Source organism: Erithacus rubecula (genome assembly GCF_903797595.1).
Source record: "Erithacus rubecula genome assembly, chromosome: 1".
NCBI lineage: Eukaryota > Metazoa > Chordata > Aves > Passeriformes > Muscicapidae > Erithacus > Erithacus rubecula.
The window spans coordinates 97586211-97611288 of record NC_136658.1 but is presented as its reverse complement, the minus strand read 5'-3'; the positions used below and the strand labels follow the sequence as shown (position 1 = coordinate 97611288).

At 37.7% G+C, this 25078-nt stretch overlaps 1 protein-coding gene and 1 long non-coding RNA gene across 8 annotated transcripts in view; one reads left to right on the top strand and one right to left on the bottom strand.

The window, feature by feature from the left end:
- Positions 1-25078, top strand: part of SH3KBP1 (SH3 domain containing kinase binding protein 1) — a 204131-nt gene that overhangs the window by 117253 nt on the left and 61800 nt on the right. For 6 of the 7 annotated variants that reach the window (XR_013775716.1, XM_079316945.1, XM_079316943.1 and 3 more), the window contains one exon: positions 9417-9613. Coding sequence is in view for 6 of the 7 variants with exons in the window: in XM_079316945.1 (XP_079173071.1) it covers positions 9417-9613 (197 nt within the window). In the remaining variant the exon portion in view is untranslated. Of the gene's footprint in view, positions 1-9416; positions 9614-16456; positions 16521-25078 lie in introns of those variants that run through there. The other variant, XM_079316947.1, reaches the window with a different exon arrangement.
- On the bottom strand, positions 6009-16349 carry LOC306807431. Its single transcript, XR_013775719.1, has 3 exons — positions 16240-16349; positions 7608-7760; positions 6009-7036 (listed from the first exon to the last, which is right to left on the bottom strand). It is a non-coding gene; the product is annotated as an uncharacterized lncRNA (long non-coding RNA).

Genomic DNA, 25078 nt, shown 5'->3' with positions numbered 1-25078 from the left:
AGTTGATAATCGCTATTAATCTGTGAATTATAGGTCCATCTGCTCTAAAAGTAAACTTCCCATTGTGATTGTTAACTCTTAAAGTATGCTTTGCTTTCTTAAAGGATATTTTGAGTTTGTTTGAAGTTTTATTTTTCTGGTGATTTTTTAACATTTATTTTTACTTCACTGCATGCTCTTCATTTGGCATTCTGTCTTTGACAGTTATTACTCACAGCATTCTGGCTGATATGTTTTTCCTGCCAAGGAGAGTAAAAGATATAAAGCTATTTTCATTTCATGTTCAGGTTTTTGGCTTCTGCTTTTTAAAAGAAGGGCACATCCTGCTTTTCATGTTCTTTTACTGCCCTGGTAATACAGAAAAAGAGAGAATGGTTGCATCAGATGCAAGACAGAGGAAGCAAGGAAGACAGAAATCTGTCCTTCCACCTGTTTCCTCATGGAAATCCAGCTAAAAGATTCACATTTTGTGTGACTAAGTGCAAAGTGTTCAGCCCTGTCTTCCAGTGAACAGGATGTTGTGCTAGCTTTGGCATCTGCTTTTGCCCCAGAGAGCTTTCTCTTGAGAGGATCCATGCTGTGCTGCCCTCCTTCCTCCTTTATGGGTTGGGACTGTTTGGTCTTCTACCTCTGAGGACTTCTGTCTTACACATGTTGACAGCCAAGGATGAAGCAGTTGAAGTGGCATTATTCTATTCTCATATTTGACCTTACATTTATTTTTTTTTCCTCAACAAATCTGATCCTTTTTTTTTAACAAAAAACGTTGTGAATGTGTGCAGCTCTGAGTATTTCCTCATGGAAATTTTTCTCCTTGTCTACCAGAATTCATTTTGCAGCTCGTTGCAAGCTCCAGCCAAGCCCCTTCTCTGGCAGGAGCAGACTATGTGGCCGGTGGTCTTCAAATTTTTGTGCTGCTTCTTGGCTTGTATCTCCACTACTGCTTATCAATCACTCAAATTTCATGCTTCTTGCAGAGTTCTTAGACCATCATATCCTCTAATCCACCCATCTGATGAGCATAACAAAGATTTATTAATTAATTTCCAGTATGCTTGACTTTGGACTTTAGGATAAAGCTTCAAATCAGATGCAAAGTTTGCTTTTGGAGCCCTTAATTTCACAGTCTTACTGAGTAGTGCTGCCCTAACATTGCATTTCAAAGTTTTCCAAAAGCCTGCTTTTCATTAAGGGCCAAATCATTCTTCCCTTCTTCTCAAGTCATCTAAAGTAATCATAACTGAAGAATTCAGTCACCTTCACAGTTGTGCTAGAGCTCTGCATTTAGTTCTTCTTGTTAATCATACTGACCCATGGTTGTGTCATGCCACAGAAAGGAAATTGCATCAAACTCATTTCAGTGTGCAGGAAATCCTTGTCTAGATGGGTGTCTAGAGGAAAGCTTGCTATCCAGCTGCAAGAAGACAGTTTAAGCCACAGCAGATTTTCTCACACTGCTCTGGACAAGCACCCATCTAAACTTTGTTTTTAAAGTTGATAAAAGATATCTTTTGGTTGGTTTACCTGGAGGTTTAATTCTACCTCCCTTGGCATTTGGTTGAGACCTGCATGTTTTTTCATGCTGCAGAGGTGTGTTGCTTTCTCCATAAAGATGTCCAGCTACACTTACAGCCTGTTTGTTGTTTTTTGGGCTGGAACTGAGGAATGGGTAATACACAAAATCAGTTCATCCAGGAAAGTCTTAAGCAAAACAAGGGTTTGCACTGTTGCTATCAGAGATGCTCTTGCCTAAACTAATGCACAAAAAGGAGGGTCCCTTACCCTCCCTGCTCCATCTATTTACAGCTCACTTTTTGCAAACTTACTCATCATCCTCTTTCTGAGCAAGCCAGCTGATGGTGCAGCCAGTTCCTTCCATTTCATGTCTCCTCTATGGTCAGTATTTGTTGCCAAATATCCATGAGCTTATATCTCGAGTGAAAACTATTTGGAGACATTCCACAGAATTGTTTTCATTTAGGGAAGTCTTGTTAAAACAACTCATAGCTGCTCTAATTTCAGCTTGCTGATTTCTCCCTAAATTAAGCTGGAGTCAAGTCATAACTTTAGATTAGTTATGCCTAGGCAATGCTTGGATTCACCTGTATCACATTGCATGAAGTGTTGCTCAACTTTGTAATCAAGCTTAGAGCTTTTACTTCACAAACACATGCTCTGTGCTAAATACTTTTATTTTGAAAGCCATTTTCCAACTGCTGTGTTTAAAAGAAGTTTTCTTACTTGACCAAGGCCTGTAATAGCTGTTGAATTAGTTGCTGCTTCTAAAGATGCCTTCCACTGAAATATGCAAGATTGTCTCCTGCAGAAGCACCCAGCCTTGCCTGTATATGCTGACATGGCTTTCTTGGTCATGAGCTATGCCAGGCTCTGCTCAGCAGCAATTCCAGCACCTTTGGCATCCTGCTCATCAACCTGCTGTCAGAAAGTCTTTGCTGCTGCATATGCTGGGTGAAGAGAGACACACAGCAACAAAAAAACTTCTCATTTTGTTGATCACAGCCCTCCTTTCTTTCATCCTGCAACTTTCTTGCACTTCCACGAACAATGCTTCTTGGATCTCTGATTTTTTTATTTTTACTGATTTATTTTCTCTTTCTTGCTTCGCTTTCTTTTTCTTCAAAGATGCAATGACTGAGGAATAGTGCAGATAAAATGCTTGATTTGACAAATATTTGCCTCTCTTTCCTTATATGTGGATCCACAATGCTGTCAGTAATAGTTATTAGATATAATGGAAGAAGATCAGGATCGTTGATACAGAAACATTCGTGAGTAACCTCAATTGTGTTTTGTGTTTCCTATTCTTCCACCTTTTTTTTTTTTTTTTTTTTTTTTGTCCCTCTCCCCTTAATTCTTGAGGAATTATGGCTGGTCAGAGTTCTGAGAAATCAATATGTCTGATGTATTTATGATGTTGTAAATCCTATTTAGGAGTGTCGGAATGTGAGCAAAGTTAAATGAGAAACCTGAATGTGGATTTTAACAGCTCTGAAGAGAGGACAGTTACAACTTTGTATTTCATCTCACCTTGTTACAACTTGCTTGCAAAAAAGAACTTGTATCAAATCCACAGGTGCTACAGATGCTGCAATGAAAAAAAACATGTGAAAAAGAAAAATTATAAAATTGGGAGAGGAAAATTTTCATGATTAAAAATAAACTTCCTGTGTACTGGTAAACAAATGTACTGATGACATGGGACTGGGGGCTATGTGTGGAAAAATTATATTGACAGGGGTAAAATGTTAAATCTTCTGTTGACTGGGATTCCCACTGCCAAGTGGTTTTCCATGAGTTTCACAAAGACTCGTGCTTGGTGAGTGCAGGTGAAGATCCCTACTGGCTGTGGCTGCTTACCTCTCCTTCCATGTGTAATAATGTGCCTGTACTTGGTGAGGGTGGTGAAAAACGTCCCAAAAGGAAGAGGACAATGGTTTCTCACAGTACTTGGGGCAGTGGGGGGAGGTGGGGAAGCCACCAAGTTCTGTACTGATGCTCTGTGCTCGTGCTGCAGAAGATGCTTGTGCTGCATTGCCATCAGTGCATGCTGCTATGTGGGGCTGGGCACTGCTCCCTTCCCCTTGCATGACCACTTGGGCTAGCATAGAAATCTTGGGGCTTTTCTTTTGTGGCAAGAGCTGTTATGCAAAGGAAAATGAACATGTTGAAAGCAAATGGCAAAATATTTAGCTGACACAGTTACATTTTTTCAAGGAATGACTGAGAATAACAAATGATTACTAATATTGAGATAGTCTGTCTCAGCTATTTGTACATGTATAATCACTCTTGGTAAAGAAGCATAAATTGGTGTTTTGAAAGCATGAATTTATTAGTCTTTAAGAAGAATCAACATGTCTTTCTTCTACAGTAGTGTTTAGAATCCAATTTCATTTTCTGGTTTTGATTTGTTTATGACACTGAAATGTTTTGGGGATGGCTTCAACAAAATACAGGATTTTGATATTAGCATGTGAGTATTTGTTCTGTGTTCACCAGTATGTGAGGAAAAGGAAGAAGGACAGTTCTTGCCTCATCTGCTGCAGTTGCCATGTATAATTTCACCACCTTTATCATTCAGATTGGTCACCCAGGCATTCTGTGCTATCATTCTCTAAATAGAAGGAAATTACTTATTTCCACTTGGCTTTCCTTCCCTTCTATGAAAGTAAAAAATCTCAATAAGCTTCATTTACAAATTTCTTTATTCTGTTAAACACAGTTGACAGTGTTTCTCTCTGGCTGCTGTTCCAAATCAGGAGATCCTTTGCATTGTCTCAGGTGTGTGTCTCTGAACAGATGACCTTTGCATCACTTAAAACAGCTGAGAAGTGCTTAGAGGGTCAGAACACCACTGGCCTTTACTGTGTTAGTGACCCATCTTTTGCTCAGGGCCATATATTGTCAGCAGAGAGAACAATCCAGAATAAAGAATAAAAATGAAATTGCCAAATAATAGCTCAAAATAGAAAGCTGTGTAAACTTAGAATGTATTTCCTTTTATCCCCTGCCATTTTAAGCTATTCAGAAACAATTTGTTTCCTGCTTTGAATGGAGTTAATTTTACCACAGCTGTTTATTTTTATTTTAACAGCTTTAGTTACATAGCCCTTTATCATCCTAACTATCTTTCTGATTTAGAACCCTGGTTTGATGCCAACACAGCTCTGAGAGGCCGTTGCTGAATTAAGTCTGATGTTGTGGTCTCTTTTTAATCCCTATTTGAGCTAATCTGTTTCAGTACATTTCAGAATGTTGCTCTCAAAAGACCTGTAACTGCTATAGCAGGAGTGTGGTGTGTTTGAAATGTCTTGAGGAAACGAATCTCTCTTATAAACCCATAGAGGAAAAAATGTGTGAAGTGCAAAATTCCTCCAGACAGTTTTGAGAAAATTTCATCTTCATGAATACTAAATGAGCTTGCATTTGTAAGGAGCATGAATCAATAAAGAATCAAAATTCTGAGTGTTTTTAAAAACCTGTAGACCCATATCTTGTTCCAGCCAAAAGCTGGGAACAGTCAGCCCCTGTGAATTTTACCTTCTTGCTGGTAATAGTGCCCTTGTTCAGACTTTGTGGAACTTACTAGTAAAATGAAACCAGTGCTTAGATTTGAGCTCTACCTTCTGGTGCTACAGATGATTCAGCAGCAATAAATCCAGGTAAAATAATAGTGGTTTTACTTATAGAGTCAGAAATTTGAAGTGACACTCCCAAAAGACTTGAGAAATATGTCCTGAGAAATATTAAAGTTCTGAAAAACTTCCCTGTTATTAAGACTGATGTGATAGTAAGCATCTTACTGAGCACCTTATTGATGTTGTGTTCTTAGCTTGTCAACTCTCCAAATGCTGACAGAGAGCTGACAGATTCTGGAGAAGTTGCTGTTAAAAAAAAAAGTAGCAAAATATAGTGAGAGGCCTGACTACTGTAGCTTTTATTCTATACTGGCTTGAAGTACTTAATAGCTGGGCTTAGAATGCAAGAATGTTCTCAGAGTTTGTGAGGACAGCAGTTTGCTGAGCTGCTGGCCTCACCCTTTGCTCAAGTCCATTGCTGTGGTAGACCACAGCTGTTTCAGTGGGTGTGCTGGTCAGCAGAGATGGGGACTGTGACCACTGAAATTCACTCCAGATTTTAATGTTCATTTAGCAGCCTGACCTCCCTGATAGCTGTAGCTCTCCATGAAGAGAATTTCATACTTAATATTTACAATCTGACAGTCTGTCTCACTCAGGTTCCTGCTAAGATCCCAGCTGTGTCTGTGGGCTATGTTTATTTTTCAGAGAAAGTATCCAGCCAGCTGTGTTCTGCCACTAAGTTATTTGCAGTAGTGGCAAAAAATTTCATGAAAATCTGAACAAACAACAACAACAAAAAAAAACCCCAAACCAAAAAATAACAACAAAAAAAACCCAACAAAGCGTGACTGGAAGTTAAACATTTTTCTGGTTTTAGGAGGAAAGACCACCTGAGCCAGGTTGCAGGTGCACCAGGGGGATTGCTGATAGATATATACTGATACATATCTTTTGACACATATATATCTATATACACACACATATATATATACACACACATATATATATTTATATATATATATATGTATTAGGGAACAACCCAATGAAAAAATAAATGAGGAAAGAATTTGTCAGGCAAGGTTGGGCATAGTGTTGCAAATCCTTGCTTCCAAGTTCTTTATCTGTCCAAATCAGAAGAATGTATCTCATGTACCTGGACAGGAAGGTAAGAGAGCATGTCTTTAGTAGTAAGAGCACATTAGACTATTTTCTGCAGGACTATTTTGTAATCAGGTAGCGGGTTGTTCTTTCTTTATGTTACTGCACTCACTGATCCTCACTTTATCTGATTTGTTCTACAGTTTCTACTCCATACAGTTCTTGTCTTTTGTCCCCTTTGTCTCGAGGCCCCAGTCATGTTGTGATAAGAGAACAAGCAGGGCTTTTATTCTTACTGATTTAGTTAAATACAGAGAACCCCTTAGTTTGAGTCAGTCAAAAAAAATTAAATTAGGTTGTTTTCTCAGTTGATCTGGAATAACTGTTTTTAACTTTGAAGGAGCTTTGTATCTGATCACTCAAATGCAATTTAGTTTGGACAGGCCATTCCACTTCAGTCCATTCTGTCCTCATTAAAAAAAAAAAAAAAAGAAAGAACAAAAGGAAAGAAGCAATGGTGTTGTTTCCTATGTTGCTTTCATTTTGAGAGCTGTTTACTGAGACAGCTCTGTGGTGGTATAGACAATGAGCAACTCTTGGATTGTCATCAAGCACAGATGGATGATGCTTGGGAAATCTGTTGTGAGCCTGAGGTGAGGCTTCTGATATGAAGTGTGAAGCCTCATCACAGAAGAATGGTCATAAAAGCTGAAAATGCTGTGATGAAAAACAAGCAATGACCCAGAAAGAAACAAAAGCTTATTCTTGTTGAATCCCCTTGAGATTTCTGATCTTTCTTTCATGTCAGCTTCAAAGATCTGAAGTCCATGTGAGACCTGTTGAGTAATTCTTATAATTACTTTCATATTTTAATTCCATCCACTGACCAAAGTCCAGATCCTCTTCTTCCACAATTAGGGAATAAAATCTCTTTTAATAGCCTATTTTAAAATAGCTTTTCTGTAAATTTCAAGAAGTGGCTAAGAACAGTCATGGATTCTTATGGGTTACCTCTGCAGGGAGGTGTCTTCATTGCTTCTTCCTTCCACACAGAATAGTTTGAGACTTTGGCAAGGATGGCAGTAGAAACCTTTGCCATAATTTTCCATATCAAGATATTTTGTTCAGCTAAAAGATGACGATTACTACAATTGGAGTTTTTTGAGTTGTGGATGCTTTGTACTCATTCTGGTCAATTGCTGACCATCATCTTTGCAGCTAGAAGTGGTAAATTAAGTTGGTTCTAACTTCTATCTCAGCTGGACCCCAGTGATTGATCATTTGCAAAGCTGGAGAAGGTCCAGCTGGTAGAACTTACAGCTTATTCAGTTACTGCCCAAGTCTGAGCAAGGGGAGGGAAGGAGAAAGGGGCAGTGGCTTTGCCACACTGCCCAAGGAGATTTTTACCTGTCTGGCTTAATTTACCCTTGCATCTCCAAGTGCCTCTGCTGGAAACTGTGCAATGGCTCTGCCAGGATAACCACTCCTCTCCTGCCCTCCAGAGCACCAAGCAGCATCACAGCCACTTCTTAAATTCCCTGGTTACTGATTTCCTGAGCTCTGGAAGAGAAGCAGTGCACAGGATTTACTTTGCTTAGATGCTATCATTCTAACTACCATAAGAAATATGATAATTAACCAGATTTGAGGTTGTTACCCAGGCCCTTCTTAGAAAAAGAAAATGTAAAGCTATCAATACTATGGCATTTTTTAGAAAAGTGTTGTAATATCATTATTTAATATTAATTTAAATTGCAATCTTGCACAGCTTATGGAATAAATAACTTGATTCAGTGTTATTTCAATTGAATTGAATATCTGAAGAAATAGAAATGTTGCTGATGTTCAACAATAGGTATGGCAGCCACTCAGGAGGCTAGAGGGACAAAGTATTTTGCTTAGTCTGTTGTCATTCTGTTTGTTTCTAATTTCTTTTATACTCTTTTCATGTTAAAGATACAGAAGATCTCAGGGCAGCATATCACAGGTTTTCTGGTTTTGGCTATAAGTCCTGAACTGATACATAATTGCTGATTTCACTTCCTAGCAGCACCCTGGTGTTGAAACCCATTTAACAGATGAGCCTCTCATGTCCTGGATCATGAAGTTGTACCTGGAGGCCTTAGGGCTGCTTTCTGTGGTTCATCTGTACTGTCAGCCTTTTATGATGAAAATCAATTGCAGTCACTTTTTTGACTTTGATATAAAAGTAATTAAGAAGAAAAGCTTATCTGAAATTCTTCTTTCTTTGACTTGTGAGATCCACGTCTATGACATCATGAGTTTGCTCGTAAGGGAAATGTGAGGATTTGAGCTTCTTATTGTTAGGTAGAATTAGTGCTGTGGTTGCAGCAATTGCTGTGGTTTCCCTGGAAGCAGTTAATGTAGGGAGGCAGATTTAGGTCTAGGGAAGGAAACTTTGGTGGGTCACTTTTGTTGCCAGTGGCTGTTTGACCTGATGCTGCACCCTTCTGTAAAGTGGCTGAAACATCACCTCATTGCATCTGTGGCCTCTGCTATTTGAGCAGTTGATATTTTCAGATAAATGCAGATAAATTTTCTTATTCGCTGAAAGAAATAATGCAAATCAGAACGTCAGTTTTGATTTGTTATATTCCTAGAGGAGAGTGTGCATGGTTGCTTTTCTTATGAGGCTGTCTATGCTGCAGAGAGGTTTAATTTTCAGCAGGGAACATATTATGCAGCTTATTTGATTGCAAATTTGTTTGAACAGCTTTCAGCTTTATATTTCCCAGTTAGGTAATGTAGCTTTAGCTACTAATTGTGTAATTGGCTTAAGTCACACAGATTTAAGGTACAGCATGCCTGATTTGACTGTTTGTTTGCTTAAAGTGGCTTTATACAATAGTAGCCTCACAACTGAATTTAACTCTTTCTTTTATTGAGGTCTCTTCCAAAGAGGTTTTGCCCAAGGAATAAGGGTACTCAAGGAATCACCATCCTCATTTGTGAAGTTTCGATGCTGGAGTCTGCATGTTTTGTGGATTGGTGTAATTTCTAACCAGTACACCAATGTGATGAAATAAAGTCATTTTTCAAAGTCAAAAATGAGTGCATGGCACAGAGAGCATCCTCTCTACCTGTTTCTTGTGGTTTTGTTTTCCTCAAGAGGATGGTGGGAGGGATCATTTTCCAGTCACAGTCTGTTCTGAAAAGAGTGAGCTTCACATCTTCTTCCATCCCTCCTTTTCACAGGCCTGAAAGATGCTACAGGCTCTGAGAGTGATGGTGGTGACTCCTGCAGTACAAAATCAGAAGGAGCCAATGGAGGCACGACAATCCAACCCAAAAAGGTCAAAGGTGTTGGCTTTGGAGATATCTTCAAAGACAAACCCATAAAGCTACGACCAAGATCAATAGAAGTTGAAAATGACTTCCTCCCAGTAGATAAGGTATGTGTCATTCCTTAATTGTCCCTTGGTGTTGGTTTAAAGAAGTTTTCATCTTAAAGTATCAAGTTTTGTCACTGGCCAAAACTCGAAGCTTTATGGTCTCTCTTTCCTAATCTTTCTGTAGACGAGGTTCTGCTTTTTTTTATTTTTGCCTCAGACCAGAAAATGGATTCCAGGAAGGTTAGCTACATGCTAAAATTTAAAAAAAAAAGAAAAAAAAATTTGATTGCTCTCAAGTATGTTCTTTAGAGAAACAAAAAAGTGCATGCTTTCTAATTAAGTCACAGCTAAAAAAAATAATCTGTGAAATCCTTCCTTTAAGTGAACAGTTAGATTTGCATTGAGTTCCTGAGGTGCTGAGAAGTGTTAGGAGGCTTCCACAGCCTCAAGTTCTGCTATGGGCATAGTTACATGATGCATTTTCTTTTCCCCCAGTGGTGATTTTGGGAAGCTCCTGGGCTCTTGGCACCTGGTGTGGCAACTTCTCAGCTTTTCATTCATGCTTGTCCACTTGTCTGTAGAAACAGGCTCCACAGCAAGTACCTTTCTTGGCCTGCAAGGTTTTTCTTCAACTTAACATCATTTCAGTGATCTGATTTATAGAACAGTAAATTCTCCCATATCCACCTGAGTTACAGTAATACAGGAGAAAAGGAGGTCCTGCAGAGAGAGATGGAAACTTCTGAACTAGATTCTGCTGAGGGACATTTGGTTACTATTCTGCAGGTGACCATTTTTCACTTAGTATAAAGAGGGTAGGGAAGAGCTGGAATAATCTAAATGAAGGAAAAGCCTAGATTGTATTACTGCTTGACCATTGCTGACTTCTTCAAAGCCTGCATGGTACCCTGCTGGCCTTCTTTTTCTGGGTGGACTTCCTAACTCACTTGTGGGGCTTTGCAGAAATATTTCTTTTCATTTGAAGTCTTTGAAAGTTCCTTATGAAGTGGCCTTCTTTCCTTGGAGGAAAATCTTACTCCACTTTATAATAATGTGAAGTCTTGCCTTTGTTTTGCACAAATAGTTAGCAGTTTTTTACCCACCCAAAAAAGGAATATACAGTTTTCAGGAAACTTTAAACACAGAGCTTCCTTTCTATGTCTTCAGGTTCTCCTGAAATTGGTATGGTTAGTAGAAAACAATGGCTTGATTTTGTAAACACAATCCATCATTTGTGTTTGAAATGTGCAGATAACTAAAGCAACACTTCTTTGATGCTTTTTTTCCTGTCTAGGATTAGGTTAACCTTTGAGAGGTGCCATTCAGAGGCTTCAGCACTGAGGTCTTTGCCTACTACCAGCACCAAAACATGAGTCAGTGACACAACATCTGTTAGGACTGCAGACCAGAAACCTCTCTAAGCACTTGTTTCCTGGCTGTGAGACATTCCTTCCTTGTCATTGTCATATTCTTCACTGTTTAATGCTGAGTGTAAGGGAATCCTGCATTGAGTTGGCCATCCCAGGCAAGGTCCAGTTTAGCCTGAAAGCTCTGCATACTGGTTCAAAGTGTAGCAATGCATGAGTTCCAAATAGGACCATATTTTTCTCAAGCAATATAGTTTTTAAAGGGATCTTTGCCCTGTTATGTGTATTTCTCATTTACAAGTCAGTTTAGTTTTTTTATTAACTTCTAAACTTTTGAAGAAGGAAAAAAAATGTTTTCCTCTATTTCTTCTTTTTCCTCTTTTTTAAGATTTTTTTTTAATGCCTTCTGAAGTTTGGAGATGCTAAAACTCTTTCTATTGCTTCTTCTTGATATAGTTATAGATTAAATATTACTGTAATGATAATTCTAACTTTTTTGATTTAAAATATTTCCTAACAACAATTGTTTTTTAAAAAGCATAAGTAAGCTACTGTAAGGATTTTATAATGTGGCATTATTTATAACATGATGGTTCCCATGTAAAATGTCAGTCTCATTTACAGAAGAATCAGCAGGGTCTTACTTTGGTGTTATCACTTTGAGTTCTAATATGTTTTCAATTTTATGAATCATAAGGTTAGATCATATTTCACACAGAATTACTGGGGTGTTAAAAAGGCTTTTACACAAATATTGGCAAGAACATGAAGGCAGAAAGGTTTGCTGCCAGCTGAGCAGAGGCAGATGCCATTAGGCTCTCCTGTAAATCACCAGGCAGTTTTATGTGCTTCATGTATTTGCTCAATGGCAACAATGTGAGGCATAATCACCCTTGTCTTTTAAGGTGATCAATAAACTCTCAATAAAAGGCAAGACTGAGGAACTGTGTGAAACCTCATTGGTTTTATCGGTGTGCAGAATTGGTGTTATTTGTTCAAAAAATCACAGAGGCAGATTATCCTAGGGAAATTAATGATGCAGTTGTGGGAGTTTATTTTGAGCAAGGCTATCAGGGCTCTGCTCTTTCAGAAAAATAGAAGAATCAAATACTTATGCTTTGTGGTCCATTTCATTGCCTGTTGGTGCTGATGAGTTGACCACTGGCTGTGTATAAGCAGAATCAGATTCCTGAGGCTTGGCTCTGACAAATTTCCATTACTGATAAATGTAAGTGAACTGATTCACAGTGCTGTCATAGTCAAGACTCACCAACAGATGAGCTTTTAAAAGAAATACAGTATACATACAGACAGGTTGTGTCTCCTGAGAAAATTCAGGGTAACACTCCTGAAGCAGCACAACTTTCCTGGTCAAATAGAAATGTCTGTCTTACACGTCTCTCTTCTGCTCTGCAGCTTCAACACATTTAAATAGATGTTTATGCTTAATTCTTTTTTTTCTTTTTCATTTTGTAGTAGCTTATCTAAAGCTTCTGTTGCTCTGTTGGACTTCCTTCCAGTATGATCTGTATGTGCTTCTGTTGTTCTAAGCAGCCATCATTTTTAACTCTTCTGTGTCTAAGAAGAAACCTCTACAAGTACAGGAAAATTAATTCTAATACATTCCTCAGTCTGAGTTAACTGTATCAGGTTGATTCATGAGTCGAGGCTTCAGCTTGGAACTGCTGAAGGCTATGACAGGTGAATATAAAATAAAAGCTATTCAAAAGCTATTTTTCCCTTTCTGAAAACTGTCCTTTCTTCAGAAGAGAGTATTGAGAGTTTTTTTTACATTTTCCACTTGAGATGTATTTGTAACTTTCTTCAGGCAAAACTTTTGTAGTTGGCTAGCAGTGGTAGATTTGAGCAGAGCTAGATTTCATTAACATCCTTTGATGAGATCATTTGTTGGCCAAAACTTAGTGCAAATTATGTACTCAGCCATCAACCCAGGGAGAATTGCAGACACCATAATGGTTTAATATGAAGGGGCATGCTGTCGTGGCTCTAGAGTCAGCAACTTGTAAGATCTAGTTAACTGTTGTTTAGGGATCCTTGCTGCAAAGCAATGAATTCATGCAGAAATTTTTATTTTTTATGTATTCAATGTGTTTTGGAGGGGAGAAATGGAGAAGAAGTAATGGAAGTAGATATAAGTGCTAGAAAAGCTAGCACTTACATCTACTAGGCTCTTGTCAATTATTAAGTGTACCTGTCCTTCATGATAAGATAAAAATTTGTAAACTCTGAGACTGAATGCCTGCAAGGTCTGAGTTTCTATTTCAAGCCAGCAAGCTGGGAACCCAGAAACTGGGGTGAGAATCTGTCTTTGCACACCTGTTCTGTCAGTTCCTGCCTGCTTGCTTGCAGGAAATATTTTTACCCCTTAATTTTCAGTTGTCATTTAAAGAGAAGTCTTTGAGTGACAGAAGTAGGTGGCTCCTCCTGATGTTTCTAAGCCAGCTGATGATGTGCCTGAGCTCTGCCAGCCCTGCCCTGTGGCACCTGTGCCACGTGTGTCAGCATCTCGTGGCTCTCTGCCACTTGCTTTGCCTCTCCCACGCCTTTGGAAGTGCTTGTTCCCCTAATAGAAATGTTGGAATCAGTGCTCAAAATCCTGAGATGAAAAATGGATGCAAGCAAATCCACCTGGTACTGACTGGAAATGCTATTAAAAACACCTGCTGAGGCAGAGAGCACACAGTGGGAGCTCCAAGTGTGTGTGCAGCACTTTGCACTTGAAAGCAGGTTTCTGGCATTCCTTTCTTCAGACAGCCACCGGCGGTGGCAGCAGCAGACGTGGCAAACATCAGCAGTTTGTTGAGTTCTGTGTAGGAACAGAGAGGCACTCATCTGTTCAAGCTACATTCATGTTCTGCTTTGAAGTTTCTGTCTGCTACAGTCTGGCATCCCTGTCCTAACCATTTATTCTAGTGCCATCTTGTGAGGAAAGCTGCAGGGGAAGAAGGAGCCTTGACCCCTTCTGCAGCTGTTGGGAGAGCAGGGCTGCCTGCAGCAGGGTCTCACTCCTTTGCTGGTGTAATTCCCCATTCCTTCACTGTGGAAACACAATTTATGTGTTTCTTTCATTATGTGGAAAAATAGTACAGGTTTGTAAATGGGGGCTGATGTTCATGAGACATTATAAAGAAATACTTAAGAAGATTTACTACCCTGCTCTGGAGGAATAAGAAGGAGGGGTAGGGGAATTAAAATTGACAGGGGAGAGTTGAAAAGCAGCTTGCCCCATTTTGAACAGGCAGACTCAAAGCAGGACCTAAGGAAATAGAATGGGAAATGCAAAATAAAGTTTAAAGAGAGATATAAATTTGATAACTTCAGGTGGCAGTGACTCTCTGCTGAGTCAATGAACTGTGCAATGTGAGTGAAGAGTGACTCCTGATCTCTTGTATGCCTACCTCCCTTCTGTGCTATCACATCTGTGCTTTCATGTTCTGTCAGTTTGGTTCAAGCTCTCTGAACAGGGTTGTCCAGGTATCAATGACATGGTTCAGCTTACACATCAGCCTGCACTACTGGTTTTTGAGGATGTTACCCACACATGGCTTTGTGCTGCCTGTGATGTTTTATTTGGATGATTTTTTTTAAATTAAAGCAGCTATTTGGCTCTAAATAATTGCAAATTAGTTGTATTCCATGCCACAAGACTTTACATGTATACAGTTGGACTTTATTCAGAAAAAAATTGTCGGTGTGGAAGAAACACACCAAACATATGCCTGAAAATATTTTCAGCTTATGTTTCTGACTCAAGCTGCTTGAAGAACATCTTAAATTAGAACCAGAGTAGTGTAAGAAGTACTGATAGTACTACAAGTTATTCCTAAAAGCAATGTGGAAGGTCTGATCTGTCCTCCTGGGGCACAGCACTGGGCTTCTGCCAGATTGAGCTCTCCTGGAGGAGTGCTCTGTGGGAAGGAAAACTCCTGTTATTTCAGTCATGGTTTTGATTAGGAAATCTTAGGATGCTCCAGTTAGAAAAACAGGATGTGTAGGTTTAAGCTAATGCAATTTTATTTCATAATAGGATGGCAATAAAAGTCTCTATGTTTTAAGTTGCTCTGGATCCAGCTGGTGATCATTAGCTTGCAAGTCACTGTAAATCTCTGAATTTCAGCTGAGTCTGTACCATTACCAGACATTTTACCCCAACAGGCATTCTAAAAGAAGAATTGTTAAAAACCCCAAAATGCTTTGCTTACATAGCTTAAAATAAAGCTGATTTCCTGAGTTCCAGAGATAGCTGATGGAGACATAAACTGAATTTCTAGGAATGTTCATCTCATGTTTCAGTAGCACAGAGAAAATGCTTCAGAAAGTAACAATACTGACATGCAAACTGGCTTAGTGACTGTCTGATGAACTTCAAGAGAACTGGTTCCTGAATCAATATGATATGTTTATTAATAGCAATAAAATCTACCTAAGCAAAATTAATGCATATATATTGATATGAAAAGATTAAAATTAGTTTAATCAAGGGTATGGGAATAAAAAATTTTATAAACTGTCCTAGTGTTTCTCAATAAAATGTATTTTTATTATTTGCTCAATTTGGATTTTGTTAGATGGTATAACTGATTTTTAATTTCTACATCTGAGTTGTTAAGTTTTATAACTTTGACAAGATTATAAATAAATTCTAATGAAATAACTTCTGATATTCTTAGCTTACATTAACTTTGAAAATTGAAGAAATAGTTATGCAATAAAATTACCTGCCTTGAAATTTACTTACACCACTTTGAAAATTACATAAATAAAAAGGTTGGTGAATGTAAACCAAACTGAATACAATCTTTAAAGTGAAATCTATGCCCTCATCTTTTGTTGTCTATTTAGCATTATTAGCTTGTGGGTTTTTTTCTGGAATGCTTTCTTTCTTTATATTTTTCCTAGTTGAGGATTATTTTTTAATAGTCAAATGGAGATGAGAGTATATAGTATCTTGTGGCTTGCTTAAATATAAATCTTTAATTTCTTCCAAATCATCTGTGTCTTTCCCTCCCCTTATTCAGACATTTTAAAGTTGAATGTTTATAGGGAGACAGCATTAAAAATTTATAAGATTTTAATGGAACAGAGCATCATATTAATGATATTTCAGTTTCTTGAACATTTTTCTTTAAAAACAAAAGCCAAAACAACAACATAAGTTAGATGAAATTTCAACGCTTTTCCCCTCCACCTGAAAGGCCAATACATTCAGAATTTTTCATAAGCTCATTTGCCAATAGAGTTATTTGCAACATTTACTGCCTGGGCTGTTCACAAAAAGTTCTGTAAATCGTCACTCACATCCTTGCTTTTCTTAGCTGGTGGTCTCAAGAAGCCAGGAAAGTCTAAGCTGGAAAGGAGAGGAAACTTCTTGCTGTGAGTGAGCAGAGGTAGGAAAAGGTCCAGATTTCCTGTGAAACAAACAAGTGGAACTTTTGTTTCCTGGGGATGGCCGGGCCTGTGAGTCAGTATCAGGGCTGGGCTGCTGAGCTGAGCTCATGCAAGGAAGGGGCAGGACTCCAGGATCTCCTTGGACATTTCCAGCTGCTGAAAGGCAGCTTGGCTTCACAATGGGAGAGGAGGTATTTATTTTACACTTAGTTGGGTTTTTCTTTCTGTGGCTGTTTAAAACTGTTTTGTGATATATCCTCTGCATAGCACAGGTTTCACCTGTAAGGTTCTCTGGCTCTTCTGCACAATTTGGAGGTAAAAAGCAAAGAAGGAAAAAGAGTGCTCAGAATCCTGAAGTCTATTCCTGCTATGGAGGTCCAGATTAGAATAGGGAGTTACTTTTGTGTGAAACATATTCTCTCCTGCCTCTACTTAGCTTGCATTTTTCCCTTTCTGCCTGTTTGGCCATTAAACTTGCACACATGTTTTCTATATGATGTGGTTTCAATTTTCTTACTCTAAAGAATAATACATATTTAGAGTTAAGCAAGACAAGTTTTGCAGTCTTTAGGATGTGTTGTTCTTTCAAATGTTTCTTCAGTAAGTGAAAATTCACCACCCCCACTGCATGTCTTTTCCTTCCTAAATACACTAACAAAACTGTGCTTCTTGGCAGAAAAAAAAAGAGGAAGAGTTTTACTAATTCCTCTTCTGTGTGAGATGCCATTTGTCCAAGTGGGGAAAATTTATATGAATGAGTGTTTTAGAAAATTATATTGCAATGATAAAATCGACATGGAAATTATCTTTTCTTTCTCCCCTCCTCCAAGAAAAAAGCAACTAGAATCAACTGTTGCATGTAAAATTTTATAGAAAGCTGAATGGAGAGATACCTAGTAAACTGTTTAACTATTTGCAGATATTTTGGGAAGTCTTAGTACAAAAATTTAAATTTCCCTCAACTTTGGCTTTTCCCAGCTAAAGTCAGTAAGCTGTGTGCAGAAATGCAGCAACAAGTTTTTGTGAGTTGCCTTTTCTCCTAAAATGTGCCATGTGTCTTTCTTGTTTTCTGAAAAGAAAAGAGGAAGGAGGAAGGGAAAGATCATAGATCAGCCAGGAACTTGGTAAGATAAAAAAATCTATAGGCCAGTTTCTAAGGAGCCTTTTCAATGCTTTGTGTGCGTTTCTATAGGAGGTTCTTGGCATTCTGTGTTCCTAAAATAGTCCTTAAATACTAGAGATGTGAGCTCATATTATTACATTAGTTGGCTAAGTGCTTTATGAAAGCTTCCCAATAAAAGCCAGGGAGAAGGGAGAGAGCTCCTGGGGAGTCCTGGTGCAGCAGTGAGTTGTAGCCAAGCAGGGGATGCTGGTGGCTGCTGGGCTCTTTGCCATGCTCTGGCCACACAAAGAGCAGAATCCTCCCCCTGGACAGCTGAGACCTTCTTCTGCAGCAGTCTTGGTACCTAAAGCACTTGCTGGAAAGAAAAGCTGAAACACATGGTAAAAGTCATTTTCCATTTGTGTTTTGAGTCACTTGCTGTTCTGCAGCTTCTTTGTGTTTAAAATAAAAATATCTCCCTTTTCTTCCTCAGTAACTTCTGATTTCAGTGATGTAAAGTGAAAGGGAAAACCCCAAGTCTTAAAAATTATAATTTTTATTCTCTTAATCTGAGGAGAAAAGAAGAAATGTAGTTCCAAAATGGAAGAAAGAATTGTTGTCAGCACTAAATCTAGGATAATATGCATAACAGTATGGGTTTGTTCTTTTGTTTATAATAACTGAATTTGAAAAATATCATTGAACAGCTACTTGTCAGTTTGTTGACAACATCATAACTTTCACAAAAGAGCAAAGAAATATTGTTGCCACTTTAAAGAAGAGGCTATTACACAAGAGACATTCCCTGCTTACTGTAGACTTTTTTATCCTTCTCAGAGATGGAAGTAGCTGCACTGCTTTCCTTGCTGCTGCAAAGGAAGTGGAGATTCATGCAGCAGTTGTAAGGTTCAGTAATTGTTGTAAAAGAGGGAGGTTTTATAACTCTGGTTTCTAAGCTGGATGGTGCAACCTGGATCATGCAAGTTACCAGCTGCAATTAGACAGGCATGGTTCTCCTGGGAGAGTAGGAAGGAATTTCACTCACCCACTGCAGACTGACTGAAGTATTTTCCCTAGGAGAGATAGAAATTAATTGTGATGAATGGCAACCTGCAAATGGTAAAATTTGTGACAAAGAGAGCCAAGGGCATTTTTCCATTATTTTTCATTCTCCTTTTTTACTTTCCTTTACATTTATGTAAAGGAAAGTAAAAAAGGAGAATGAAAAATAAAGCCAGGAAGAAAAAAAATCCTTCTGTTTAAAAAAGTACTTTTGATACAGAAGCACCTTCTAGCATTACAAATTTGAAGCTTGAAGAAAAAAGAAAATGAGCTTGTTCATCATGCTCATTTTGATGTGCACACTTCCAGAGCTTTGAGATCAGGCAGCTGGGAGCATGCTGTGTGGGTTTCATTCTGTGTTTGCCTTTTATTTCATTTACTGAAGTGTTTTTACTCATCAGTGGTTCTAATTTGTCTCGCTCCATTTGTTTCAGCAGCATCTATCTAATCTAAACTCTTCTGTTCACTTTCTCACCATTAACCTTTTAAAAAGGCAGATTTTTAGTTCATTAATGGTTTGAAACTGACAGCCTGATAGCACCAAATGTCAGGAGTCCAAATTTTACAGAAATACTGATGTTTTAATGCATGCAAGTTAAGATAAATAGGTTTCTCTCCTGTCCAACACATCAAGTGTGTTGGTAGGAAAAAAGCCTCTCCAGTCCCCTCCTTTCCCATAATTTCAAATTTTAAGAACTTCAAAATGTGAAGTTAAACAGCTTTAGAGTGTGAACTTACCTGCTGGTAGAACAGGTTCAAGTGTGGAGAGCACTGCAAAAGCAAAATGTGCACTGTTCTTCTCTCCAAGCTACCTAGAGTTTTAATGGGAATGATATTTCACTGTCCATGGTTTTGTTTCTACTCCCTTTTCCATCCAAGAGGTTAAACCAAAAATATTGCATTGCATGGTCTACCTCCTTATTTCTTTGAATGGTATTTCAGATAGCACAGATTTCTCTGGTGAATTGCATAATGCTGATAAAGATATTCTTCATCTGTGGTTTGAAGACTGATGGTCTCCTAAATACCTGATAGTTTTAGTGCTTGGGTAGCTGGATGAGACATTTGGTGCTGGCTCAGGTCATTTCTAAATGGAGCTCAACAGCTGGAAACAGGAACAGAAGTAATTTTCCATTTAAGCAGTTCTGAAATTGCTGAGGAGATGTTTTGTCAGTGCAAATGGGAAGTTAGGAGTCTGTGAAGCAGCCTCTCTAATTAAAAGTCTTCCCCATTATGAAGGTTTGAGACTCTTTTAAATGCAGGAATATAAATTACATGAATGTGGACAATACAAACAGTTACAGTTCAGCATAAACATCAATTTCATCACTGAGAGAACAGTTTGTATTCATACTTTGAAATATTGTGCATCTCAAGATGTCTTGAATCTCTAGCAGTTTCTCAGCAAAAGCTGGTAATAGACAAAGCCCTTCCAGGCAGCTTGACTGGAAATAAATTGGAGTTTATTCAGAGGGTTGGTAAGTTGTACAAGGTTTCACTTTGTGGAGTTGTGATGGACATAATATACATAAATATACATTTCTGTACTGTGGATTTGTCTTTTTCATTGCAATAGCTGACTGTCAATCCAGTATTGGATTTTTATAATATTTTAGATTCACAGTGGGTTTTTCACTTCCGTAGCATCTGCAAAAGATGGCCCAAGACATATCATAAAGCATTCCCTAGTTTTGAAATTTTTCCATTGAAAATTTCTGTAGTGTCCTATCAGAAGACTGTATAATTTTAGAGGGTTTTCTAATTATTTTCTCCATATATACTTGTTCTTATTATGATTTTGCTTTCTTTTTAACTGAAGAACTTAGTGTGTTTGATAATATTGGTGGGGGCAAGATAGGAGTGGGATTAATATTTTAAAGTTTCCCTTAAGTTGCCACTTTGGTTTTATATTACTTTATTTAAATTTACTTTCTGAAGAGTCCTGTGTTCATTATTCCATTCCATATATTAAAGAATAATATTTCTTGGAAATTGGACAATCCTGGACTGTGGCTCCATGAGAGGTCAATACTGGAAGCCTGGGGAAGACTGGTTGCACAAAGAAATAAATTCCTGTGGGGAGTCTTAACAGCCCTCTAATCATTTTGATATTTGTATTAATCACTAAAATGGATTTTTGTTCCTTGGCAAATCAAGTAGTCACATTTTCATTGCATGTAACAGTTTAGTACCTGTAGTTCCTGTGAAAGCATTCCAGTTTGCTGGATCACACTCTGTGGGAAGGAGTTACCTCCCTCTGTTTGTTTTGAGTGTGGCACCTGCTAATTTCATCTGATAGCCCTTAATTTTCATTATTGGAAGAGATGAGTGAGTCCTTAATTTTTATTACTGGAAGAGACTCCTCCCTGTCTACCTTCTCTGCTGATTTTCATAGAATTGTGTCACCTGTGTGTATCTTTTTTCCCCAGAATGAGGGAACTGTTCCATATTTTTCATCATTCTTGGTGACTTTTTGTCTTTTTCAGTCCCTTTGGGAACTCAGGTGGTTTGTGTGTGAGAACAAAAGGAGGGGAGAACTGCACACAATAACCAAAGTGTTGGATGAATTTATGCAGTGTTTTGATAGCATTTTCCATTGCTCTTTATTTCCTCCCAAAGTATTAACAACTATGGGTTTCAAAGCCTGTCATTTCTGTCTTAAGATAGCATTTTTTCCTCCAAATGTGTTATTTTAATTTTACCTGAACTTAATTTCTGTCTTTCCCTTTTGGTGGGTCATCTTTGAGGGTGTGGAAAACAAGAGCCTTGATCTGACAACTCCACTGATCACTACTGTGAAATCCTACTCTGTGTTTTCTGGTTTTTAATAAGTTACTTATCCAAGTTAATACCTTTTTTCTAAGGATGAACAGTAAACTCCTAATCTCAGTTTTAGTTTTGAGTGTTGCAGTGAGGTTACAATTTCAATCTTCTTTAGGAGTCAGAACCAGCAACTTTTTAAATTTGTGTATTTTAATGAAAATTGCTGTGAATTGGCTATGCAAAATAGAAAAGATAATGCAGGGCTTGTATAAAGACAACACTGTATGTCACAACATCATTATTTAGTTATTAGGTAGCTGGATTTATAGATTCATTGATAAACTGTAGTTATATAGATCCAGACAGGTAAGGACAGATCTTTAGATAGGGTGGGTAGGTAGGTAGGTAGATAGATAGATAGATAGATAGATAGATAGATAGATAGATAGATAGATAGATAGATAGATAGATAGATAGATAGATAGATAGATAGATAGATAGATAGATAGATAGATAGATTGATTACCTGGCTGCTGTCCTGGCAGGTAACATGCATGGGCTACACAACAAAGATATTTAAAACTATCATGGGATTCTGATGATTTAATTTAGGTGTCTGTGATGTTGCTTGCAGACAGCAAGCAATCTTTCTTCACAGTCTGTAGACTAAAAAGCATTATTAGGACAGGAGTTTTCTTTATCCCAGAGATGAATTGCATGCTAAAAGGACTGTTTTACCTCCAGTGACAAAAGGGAAGCCTGAGGTGACTGGCACCTGGCTCACAGTTGGTGGTTGAATGGAATTAACTCCATCTTGAATAACTACACCAGAACACTAAATCTTATCTTTTTATATCTCAGTGACAAAACCAGCTGAATGTCACTGTACTAAGAAGTATAAGCAGATTACATGTAAACTGTGGGGCTCATGTAGTCACAGCAGAGCAAGGGGCAGTATGAAACATTACATTTTAAGATTTCTTAGCTTTTCAGTGGTTAAGTAAGAAATCATGCTAAATAATTACTAAAGCAATAAGCAATTGTGAGTAACATATTCAGTAGATTAAATTTGATTCATACAAGATCAAAGCAATAAAATAAGTTTATTTGTAGGACCTAGTGCCTTCTTCTAAAGAAAATACACACCTTGAAAATCTCCCAAAGAACTTAGTCTCATCTTTAAGTTTTGGACTCTGAGCCAATAGGGAGTGTCAACACATACTGATTAAATCATCCTGGTCTTCCTTTCTCCCTCCCTTTCCTTCTGGATGTAATCCTTCATGGTGGTATGCCAAAGGTAGTACAGGCTTGTCATTTTGGGTTTTTTTGCCACAAGCATTGAGAATCACATAGATAACTCTTTGTCTGTCCAGCAGGTGATTTTCAAGGACTTCCCTTTATGTGATTTTCTAGTCCTTTTTGATGTAATTAAGTAAAACACCAGTAACTACTTTTATTAAATATTTCAGAAGTTACAGTTATTTTGAAAAATAAAATAGGTTCTAATTTAAAAAAAAAAAATTACTGTTCCTTAAGCATTCAAAGAATTTATTCTTAGGCCTGATGCAATTTAAGCATTTTAACCAATGAGTAGAGGTTATTTTACTTCTTGTCAACTGTAAGGAAGAATTATATCAAAAGAATAAACATCAGTGATGAATCAGGAAAAAAAGTCCCAGAAAAATCATATTTTGTTCTAAAATTTCCCTTGTCTGGGGACCTCAGTTCAGTTTCCTTTGCTTTGTTTACTTGCTTGCTTGTCTGCTTGGATTCCAGGGCTGTGTCAGTGGATGACAGATACAGTAATTGTAAGATGCTCTGACAATCAGTGCTGTATTTCTAGGGCACCAAGTGAACTAAGGCTGGTGTAATGTAATCACAACCTGTTTACCATTCTCTGCAATGGGTTTTGTAGTATTATTTTAGACTGACATGCTGTTTTTATACACACCTTGTATTTTCTTTTTCTTTCTTTGTAGTCAAGGAATAACCCCTGAATTGAATAGCAGAAAGCATTTTTCCCCCAGATACCTTTAGTTTTTCTGCATATGCATGCTAATTCCCAAAGCCTTTAACATTCAAGCAGCATATTTTTTGTTGACTGCTTGAATATTGCTTTTCTCTAAAGCACTGGTGGTGTTGTAGCCAGTTCCCAGTGGACTGATGTATATAAGCATTTATGGGGTGTCTACTTCTTTACTCCTGACTTGTCTGCTTTGTCCAAATTTGTTAATTGTGGTAAGTGTCATGCTGATGGCTGAAACTGTGTTCATTTCCAAGGAGCTCCAATGGGATGAAGGCTTCAGTCTTTTCTTTGTCACAACAGGATGTTTATTTGGAGAATCATCTTTTATTTAGAGGTTTTTGATTTTGTCTAGACAGAGAGAATTGAGATGCCAGCAGTTCATATGCCTTTCACAGCATCTAAATAGAGGGGTTTGCAATCTTACTGTAGAAGGGTAAAGCCTTTTACAGGTAAAATCTTTTTCAAAATTTAAAAAATTACTCTCATGCTAAGCTGTCAGTAGAAATGTCTGCAGTTCCAGGAAATGAGTCTCTCTGTGTTGGCTGGGAGTGCATTGGGCAGATGTACCTAACTGGTTGCTGTTAAAAAACACAAATAATTGCACATGCACGTGGATAGTGTTTCTAGCAAAGCAAAGCTGTGAAAAAAGGAGTTACAGAGGAAGAAGCCATTGATGACTGAGGCAATCAAATGTGTAGACAGGTGATAAGTTCACTTTCTTCAATAATTTTTTTTTTCTCTATAAATGTTTCTTAAAATTCCCATTACTCTCTTTGAAGTCTCATGTGGTGACCCTTCAGAAAAGTGTTAACTCTGTCCTTTTGGGAAACCTCAGGATAGCAATACTTGATCATCCTGTCACAGAAAGGGCTTTATATGGAGCTGAATTTTGGTAGCATGGGAAAAAAGGAAATTTTGGACATTTATTTTGTTTCTGACAGTGTGATAGCATTTTGACATCTGAAAGTCTTTGGGGTTTTTATATTTTGGCTCTTTTTTGATTTTAAGGCAGAACAGAGAGTATGGATAGAGGACTTGATGACATTCCTTAAGCACTTGATGCATATTAGAAAAGAAAAAAGAAATTAATTTGGCTGCTCTCTCACAACACCAGCATTATACATAGTCAGTGAGAAATCCTTTATGCTCCTGTTAATCCAGAGCTAGAAGACTCTAATAACCATTTCTGCTTCTTTGTGAACAAATGTTCTCAGTTATGAAATTGAGTATAAAGACACATTGAAGAATACAGCTTTTGTACTCTGTTATAGTGGCCCTGGATTTGCATATAAACCTATATTAGAAAATTCTCATACATATGAACCACATCTAAATATACTAGTTGAATGTTAAGAGGAAGAATGGTCAGAGAAACATGACACATTTTTTCCTCTGACCTAGTAATCGAGGTTTTCTGAAATTCTAAAAGTTGCCAAGATACATAACTGTCTTTTCCTCCCTTGAATAAAGCACATTGTTGTATTTTCACTATTCAAATTGACAAACTATGTTAAGCTTAATGTTTCCAGCTCATACAGCCCCTTTTTGTGATCTCTTTTAATATCTGATGTATTCCCTAATAATATCTCCAAAGAGTTATATTCCAAGTAGCAGTTCCAAAATATTTTATCTAGGATAAAGACCTCAATGCACTTTCCAAAATAAATAATGATTCTGAGTAAATCCTTTTTTCCTTATTCCTGAGTAAATAAACTATTTCTTCAAGAAGCCTATATTGTTAAAGAAACCTCAATGGATAAATATCCACAATCTTCTGTATGGACCTATCTGTGCAC